The 9,097-nt window shown below is 45.8% G+C and overlaps 1 protein-coding gene across 1 annotated transcript; it reads right to left on the bottom strand.

Annotated features, from left to right (window-relative positions):
• Positions 1–3,783: 3,783 nt before the first annotated feature.
• On the bottom strand, positions 3,784–7,089 carry LOC134485080 (sperm motility kinase Y-like). Its single transcript, XM_063280880.1, has 2 exons — positions 6,477–7,089; positions 3,784–5,354 (listed from the first exon to the last, which is right to left on the bottom strand). The coding sequence occupies exon 2, from the start codon at positions 5,332–5,334 to the stop codon at positions 3,805–3,807; it is 1,530 nt and encodes a 509-aa protein (XP_063136950.1). The 5' UTR covers positions 5,335–5,354; positions 6,477–7,089; the 3' UTR covers positions 3,784–3,804.
• Positions 7,090–9,097: the final 2,008 nt, after the last annotated feature.

Genomic DNA, 9,097 nt, shown 5'->3' on the forward strand with positions numbered 1-9,097 from the left:
ACTTCCTGCAGCAGCCAGCTCTGGGTCCTTGGAGCCTAGGCAGGCTTTGCAGTCATAGAGCTCCATCCACTGCCCAAGTCCCATCCTGACACCTTCTCCATCTCTATTACAGACCATTGTAATTCTGGCATAGTCGCTCTGTCCTGGGCCTGATAGGCCATCCTACCCTGGAAGAACAGAGAGTTCAAGGACGGCCAAATTGCACTTAAGCAAACTTGTTCTCAGACTGTGTGGTTGCTCTGTCTTAGCTCTCATAACACACTTTCCTCTACGTTGCCTTAGGCTGTATCCTCCAAGCATTCCACCATGCATCAGCTCCATATCCTGACGAACCTACCTTAGGGTCCCTGATAATTCCAGATACTTAAAGTTCTCCCAGGATAGACTGTGGCCTCTGGTGTGGCTCACATTGATCCTAGAAGTTCTTGGGAGCCTCCATGCCATGGCATAGGATGTCTCTGAATCCGCACTGGCCTGAGGGATTCCATCTGGCACAGGATTCTCTCCCTATTGTTGAATTTTGGCTCTTACGTTTTTCAGGAATGGCTCTGCATGTGGTCAACACACACTACCCTGGAAGACCAGAGAGTTCAAGGACGGCCAACTTTCACTTAAGCAAACTTTTTCACAGACTGTGTGGGTCCCATCAGCAGAGAGTAGCCTCCACATTGCAATGATGTGCAAACTTCTGCCTTTCAGCATGATGGACTTTAGGATCTACCCTGAGGACCCTCCACAAGCCACAGGTGGGTGATGTGTAAATTGGGCATGTTATTGGGTCAGGTCTTCAGTGCAGTGCCTTAAGCTGACAGCCTTTTGGGAGGGCATATGCTTCTCTATTAAATGAACTGGTTCCACTGTTGGCCTGGACTCTGCTGTGTCTGCCGCTCATGCTCTCCTCCAAGTCTCTAACTGTCCCTAACTCTCCTTGACTGGCTGGTGAATCAGTCTTCATACCAGTCTAGAGCCATTCTATAAACACAGAGCCCAGACAGTCCTCTGCCGACGTTTAACAGGGCTGCTGGTTTAGTGTCCTGGGTTCCCTATGGGGGTTCAAACTCAAGTTTCTTAGGTCCCTATGTGTCTGACAAAAAGCCTTTAGAACAAGGTAGATGTGAAGAAATCAGGAAATAAACTCCTGCAGTCCTTCATGTCTACCACTGGAGGGCTCTACACTTTTCTGGTCCTGGTGTGCTACTCAGCAAACCCTCTCACTGGAAGGCCCTGTGCCTGAAGCAGAGAACCTCTGCTAAACACAATGTTACCAAGAAACTGGCTGTATCTTCACGGCAGCCTGTAGAAGATTCTCCACGACCCTGAGGACCCAATTGGGAAAACTTAGGTAGGCAGGGTGTGGGAGCCACCAGGGCTGTATGGAGACCTTACCCAGAATTTAATCTCCAGCTGTGCATTCCGATTAACATGACCCACACTCCTATGAAGGTCTCTGGGTGGCTCCTGATATGAGTTGGGGGAGGGGGGAGGACAAGGAAGCTGGGTCAAGACAGAAGCACTGTCCTTACTCACTGCGTCTGGGCTTGTTCCTGCCCTAACTGGGAAGCAGGAAACAAACACCCACTCCTCATGGGACTGTCCGTGATGAGGCCAGCTGAGGATCTGAACTGTCAGCAAGAAAGACAGGAGCTGTATGTGCCACAAACCAGAGCACAGTGTCCCGCATAAGCCCATCAAATGATGCTATCTCCTCCCCAGAGTGGCTCCAGTCTGGGTTAGGAGTGGGTCATGTATTCTGAGCTCTCTGCTACTCCTGCAAACACAGCAATGGTGCCTTCTCATGCTCATCTATACTGAGCCTAGGGAGCAGCCAGAGGTCATACTCATGGGAATTCAGACTCAGTTCAATCTGCTATCCTGTAGCCCATGAGTCTGGACTCAACTTTACTGGTCAAGGCCAGTGGTTTATTTCCTGGACAAGACTTTAAGAATGTTAGTGACACATTGTATGCCCTTGGCTGGCCTTCACTCTAATAGCCCTGAGTGACTATTCCAGCCTGCACCCAGGGATTCAGATCAGCATTGGCCAGAGCAGGCTCTTTGCTACCTGGTCCTATAGCTCACCTCCACTGTACTTCATGTATCTTGGCTGCTGCAGCTGCTCCAGAACCTACCAGATGTCTTCCCACAGAATCCTGTAGTCCCTGTGGGCTCATCCACAGACATCTCACACTCTCCCTGCTGGGAGTTAGGCTGGATGCCTGCTGTGTGGGAGCTGCCTTGCCTTGTGGAGTAGAGTCAGAAGCAGTGGAGGAGATGTTGTCTGTTGCTCTTAATGTCCTCAGTACCCAGGGCTTGCCTGTGGTGTGGTTGTGGTCCAGCTCCAGTTAATCACTGATATAAATTCAGCCCGTAGAAGCTGCGTACCCCATGAGGCACAGGGAGGACCATAACTGAGGGGGAACCATGCAATCCAGGACCCTGTGGGGATCAGGGAATATTCCAGGTCCCCTCTCACGCAGGATGCAAGGCTAGGAGCTCTGTGTGCCCTGACACAGGGGCATGGGACCGTGACTCCCATGAAATGCTCCTTCATACCTATTACATCATCAGCTTTGAGAAGGTCTTCCTCAGTAAGAACATTCCACACTGCTTGCCTCTGCCATCTGGCTCTCTTTTCCAGGGCTGCATGCCCTCAGGAACATTGACATGTCTTCTATGAACATTAATATTCTGTTAAATCATTTTGATAAACAGTTCTCAGCATGATATCTGTGTCCAGAAGTAGTCATCAGCAATTCTCACGGGGACAGGGAATCAAAATCTTCCCCCTGCTCTTCATCCTCCTCTTTCTCCTCCTCTTCCTTCTCTTCCTCCTCCTCCTCTTCTTTCTCCTCCTCTCTTCATCTTCCTCTTCCTCCTCCTCCTCCTACCCTCCTCGCTCTCCTCCTCCTGCTGCTGCTGTGCCTAATGCTGCTTCTGCTATTGTTGCTACTCCTGTTGCTGCTGTAGTTTCTGCTGGTGTCTTTTCCATTGCCATGTGTCTGAAATCACCTACTGTTTATACTGAGGACATGAAAGAATTTCCAGATGACACTGTGAAATAGACAAGACAATTTATTCCAAGCAAAAAAGACAGTGAGGTAGAATTCTTAGCTTACCATTTGGGGCTTTGATTTGCCTTACTATATTATAACTTCTTTTTTCTACTTCTCAGTGGAGGTCTTTGAAAGAAACCATTTAGAACTACAACCTATAAAATTCAATAGATCACTAGGTCTTAGGAACAAAAAAAACCAGTATGCAAAATAATATGCATGCATGCAGGATTCTGACCATCAACTATAACCCACAAACTAGGTTGTTGATACTTATTCAATGACAAACCTTGTTAATTAGTTTTGAGGCTTAATGGAATGGGATGTTACATTTGAAAACATAAGACTCTGCTCTGCAGCACTTGTGATTGATGACCACATGTGAAAAGATCAGTAGCCCCTGGAGGAGTCCATGAGCCCATGACCCTCTAGTCCTCACCCTGTGGGAGCTATTGGCCTAAGGGGGAGCTGGAGTCCATCTGAAGGGATGGGCCAACTAGAAAACTCTGTAGAGTGTGGAACTCATCAATCCTATTGGGTCCCTGCTGGGAAGAGGAGAAATCAAGAAGAGGGAGAAGGCTTGGTGTTGGGGAAACCTCATAAAGAACTTAGAGCAGATACAAGGTAAGAATTGTGGGGAAAATGGAAACCAGAGACAGAGGAAGGACCAGTATAGAGCAAACTGAAAAGGACAAAGCACAAAGGTACCTGGGCTATGCCTGCTGCTTGTTCTCTGGACTCTCCCTGTGGCTCATTTCTGGGGGGAGATTCTGTTCTGCCCCAGGCGAGGTTTCTTTCTCCTTGGCATGCAGCAACACAGCTTTATCAGGGCATTTGCTATATTCCTGGTCCACCCCTTAAAACCTCTGTGCCGGACCCTGCTGGGGATGGGCTTATCCTCTAATGGGGCTCTGTGGGAGAGTGGGTTGTCTTCTTTGATTTCCTTATTGCTACTCTTCTCAGTGAAGATGCTTGTTGTTTGAATGCATGGGACACTCACGGCACATTTGTGATAGTGGTCCTGTGTAGGTGTCATCGGTAGAGGCCTGAGACAACCAGCCACAGTGGATCTTTTGCCTCCTTTTGGATGAGCATTCTGGCCATAGTGAGATACGTGACCATGGGAGGATGACACCCGCAAGGTGCCAAGGACTGGCAGGCTTCCACTCCTCTTTGGTTCTAATCTAAAAGCAGCAGCAGGATCAAGGCTAGGGAATGGTGCTGCAACGGGACTCACTTGCTGTGCCTGGGCTGTGCAGCCATCCCCCTGGAGAGCCTGCTTTTGTAGAAAGAAATAAGTTGCCATTTCCTCATTATATTTTCTTTGTTTTAAAGAGTGTTTTACTACAGAGGCTTGGAATCCAATGCTTTTCATGGCATCCAAAATGGCCGGGTCTGGTGTGAGGGGAAGCATTTCTTCATAGGGACCTATCAATCCGTTCCAGTGTTCTTTGAACCAAGGGTGTTTCATCGCCTTTCTTGCTGTTGGTCTAAAGTTGGGATTTACCCTCAGTAATTTACTAAGGAGGTCCTCCAGTTCTTTTGAAACCCCACAGGGAGCAGGATATACCCCTGCCACTACTTGTCTTTGCAGTTCTTGGATGATCACTGAATCAAATGGGAGCTTTCCCACTACCATACAGTACAAGACCACTCCTATAATCCACATATCATTCTTCGGCCCGTCATACCGATGGCCAAGGAGGAGTTCAGGGGAACCAAAAGAGTACGTGCCGCAGTGGTGGTTTAGCATTTTTCCAGGTTGAAATTGGGTGCTAAGCCCAAAGTCGATGACTTTGACCTTTTTGTTTTTATCAATCATTATATTGTCCAGTTTGAGGTCTCGGTGAACAATCCCCTTTCCATGGCAGTAGCTCACTGCTGACAATATCTGTTCAAATATTTGCCGGGCCTCATCCTCCTCTATGTGCCCTGACTCTCTGATGTACTGGTAGAGTTCTTGGCCTTCCACCAGCTCCATTATGAGGTATATTCTCGTTTCCTTTTCAATAACTTGTATGAGAGACACTATGTTGGGGTGGTTGATCTTTCTCATTATGTTTGCTTCCATCACGGCTGGCTGGAACCACTGCTTGTCCTTTCGCAGAACTTTGACAGCCACCGGGGTTCCTGTGAGCCGGTGGTGGGCCAGGAGGACTTTGGCGTTGCCCCCTTGCCCAATTGTCCCCAATACTTGGTATTGGGAATGGAAGTTGCCCTCCTCAGAGATACTGGGCTCGGGTGTAGGGGTTGGTAACTCCTCCTCAGTCTCTGTAGGCATTTTATCAGTACTAATGCTACCTAAAAATAACAAAAATTGAATCAAATAATGAAAAAGATGGAGCAATATAGGAGCTAAAATTACACTTGTGGTACCTAAAAGAAACAAACAAAAGAAAAAGAAAAAAAAAACAAACAAAGACAAAGTAAAAACTAGACTAGAAAAATAGAGCAAAATTATGAAAAAGTTAAGGGGAAAATATGAAGAGTCATAAGTAAAAGCCACCCAAATAACCAACCCCAAAAGAGAAAGCCAAGAGCACACACATACTAAATGCAATGATGAAAATAAAAATCGTCAGGCTGGAGAGATGGCTCAGCCGTTAAAGGCTAGGCTCACAACCAAATATATAAGAAAATAAAAATCGTCATACTACAATAGGATTGGGCGGCAAAAGATGGTCAATACTATGAATAGATGTTCATTGAAGAAAAAAAAACATGAAAGAAACGAGAGGAGAAAGAATTAGTATAAGACAAAACAAACAAATATAAAAAGCCAACACTTAAGGGAAAACTCCATTGAATTTCAGGACCTAGTGATCCACAAAAATCCACAACTCTCCAGAGCAAAATACTGAAAATTAAAATTAACCAACCACAAGGAATAAGGCAGTTAAATATCAGTGAATAGTAAACCTTAAACAAAGGCCGAAGAGTCAAAGTGTCACAAAGGGCAAATTTGTATCAAGTCTAAGCCAATGATTGCTTGTACTCAATAAATAGAGAAACAGGAATAATGTAAAAGGATGAAACCGCAGGACATTGAAAATGGAGATAGAGTGAATCATCCGACTACAGAACCGTAAATAATCAAAGCAGTAATACAGCATGTGATAACATAAAAACCACTAAAAAATGAAACCAGCAATCCATAATAAATAAATAAAACAAAAAACAAAACCCCAATAAGGAAATAGCCAGTGGCGTGGCAATATGTGACCTAATTCTTTCTCTTGAAGTCATCCAAAAATCAATCAATCAATCAAGAAATAGGAAGACAGCCATCTCCATAGGCCTTTAAACTGATATTATGGGGTTGGCATACCAAATGCCTGGGAGCGAATGGTCAGCCAGCCCAGATACTTGGGCAGCTGCAGGCCAGTGAGAGAGCCTGTCTTGAAAATAAGGTTGAGAACCTACCTCAGGAACAGCAGCCGGGGTGACTTCTGGCCTCTACACTCTCTTGCACTGAGGTGCAGGTAATATAGATACAAGGGGCAAAAGGGGATGGGCACGTGCACACACAGACACACACACACACACACACACACACACGCACGCACACACACACACACACGGGCACTCACACAGGCACAGGCACACACACAGGCACACACACAGAAATACACAGAAGTGAACTTATACTCACACAAACTCTTACAAACACCCAGATTAACACAAAACACGCATACTTACACACAAGCAAACCTGGAAAAACACACGTCAGACACATACACACATACACACAGGGATACACATACGCACAAGAAGACATACACACATACAAACACATACACACATACAAACCTGTAAACTCACACACTCCTACATATACTGACAAACACACAGGCAAAAGTGTACACGCACTCACACACAGGCCAATCTGTCAACACACACTCTCTTACACACACTGATACATACACATATACACAGTACAGTAAAATTCGATACAACCACACACAGCTCACTAGATACAACCAAGTCGCAGAGGGCTCCACTCCACACCTCCTCTCAAAGCACTCAAAGAATTCCAGGCCTGGCAACAGCTTAATATGTGTTTGCTGGGCCGCCTCACAATCGCTCCTCATGAGGTCACAATAGGACCTGTCAACATGGTTGGGAAGGACTCTGAGACCGTGGCTTCTATGGGCTATGGAAAGACTTTAGGCTGTTAGAAATAAAACCCTGTAAGATGTTTAGCTGTCCATAGTTCTCTGTTTTGAATGTTTACTCTGCATCCTGCTTTAAAGTCCTCATGTCTACACTCAGGGTGTCACGTTATCTTTGAATTCTGAAGAATTAGCCTCAAACTGATGGTATAGTTTTCTTTTTTTAAAGACAAAGCTATTTCTAAACTGACCCATCAAGAGGACACTGTTCTCATAAATCCTCAGAAAGGCTCTAGGTTATCGTCAAACACCTGAGACAAAGCTGCAGGACTAGTCAGAGACTTGAGTTTGAATCCCCCAAACGCCTAATGGATGCATCAGCAAAGCTCATAAGCTTTCTCTGTGGAGAAGTTAACATGGACCAACAGATTAGAGGGCCAGAGACCCAACCCATGCTGGGTGGACACTCTCCTTTGACATCCAACACAGAGATCTTTGTACAGAGATCAGGAGAAGGCTTCTCTGAATAGCTGTGCAGAGCACCTCAGGCTCAGGGACTCAGGACTGACACCCATAGAATGCTGTAGAGGAACCCTTTGTGATTCAAGGGCTCATCTGCCTGGGTCCCTGAGCCTCTAGAGATGATCCCAGGACTGGGCTGTCTCTGCTTATGGGCTCAGACAGGGAGGTGCCAGGGGGTTTGCCCTTGGCTCCTGGGAGTAGAGCAGTTTTTCTTTCCCTGTCCCTGCTTTTTGAACTTTTCTTTCCTTGGGAAAATGGAAGGACTGGAAGAAGTCTGGCTATGGAGAGTGAGGCTGGCTGGGAAACTGCTCGCTGTTCTCCATTGTCATCCTGCTGGGGGTTTGGAGTTGTTGGCAGGTTAGCCAATCCACCATTCCAATCTGCTTCTCTCCATTTAATCCATGCATCTCTGTCTCTTCGCTTCGTGACATGGTTGCACAAGTCCTACCTGTAGCTGCCACTCCAGGGCATAAGTCCCTCAGTGAGTGAATTCCAGATGGTTCTGTCTAGAGAGAAATTGTACAGGGTCGTTGCTCAGTATGTAGGAACATGGAAGAGGATACTGCACTGCACCCAAACACATTTCATATAACATCAATCCACATACTCTGGTACTCATCGGTTCTATTTACACCTTTCGCGATTACTGCTATTCACTGTACTGTGAAGTGTGAATTTTTATTATGTTTCACTTCTGCAAAGGAAGAGACAGTGTTTAGCACTGGAGATTCCAAAGGCCAAGCTGGAAGGGAGGCCTTGACACACAGGTGTGCTCCTGGGAAATAGCTCTTTCATAAAACTCCCCGTTGAATCCCATGATGTGTGGATTGCTCTATGCCCTATCTAGGGTTGACCTCAGTGTGTGTGTGTGTGTGTGTGTGTGTGTGTATATATATATATATATATATATATATATATATATATATATATATATATTAACTTGAGTATTTTTTATATACATTTCCAGTATTCCCTTTCCCAGTTTCCGTGCAAACGTCCCCTTCCCTCCTCCCCATCCTCCCCCCCTTGTCGCCCTCCTCCCAACAATCTAGTTCACTGGGGGTTCAGTCTTAGCAGGACCCAGGGCTTCCCCTTCCAATGGTGCTCTTACTAGGATATTCATTTTCCATGTTCCCTTCCCCAGCTTCCAGACTTTAGATGACTGGATGCCCTGACTGATTTTTACACAGGATAAAAGTCGGCTACATTTGTGTTTGATTATTAACAGTGCCTCTGGAACTAAACTCAGATCATCAGCTATTCCTTTCACCTCTGAACCATCTCAAAAGCACACACTATATATTCTGTTCTGTCCTCAGTGTACCATGTATTGCTATAATCACCAGCATTGTTAAAGCAAGCCAAAGGAGATTTATGAAATCTTCAGATTTTGAAATTTACATTCACACA

This window comes from Rattus norvegicus, chromosome 1 (genome assembly GCF_036323735.1).
Source record: "Rattus norvegicus strain BN/NHsdMcwi chromosome 1, GRCr8, whole genome shotgun sequence".
In the NCBI taxonomy this organism is placed as follows: Eukaryota; Metazoa; Chordata; class Mammalia; order Rodentia; family Muridae; genus Rattus; species Rattus norvegicus.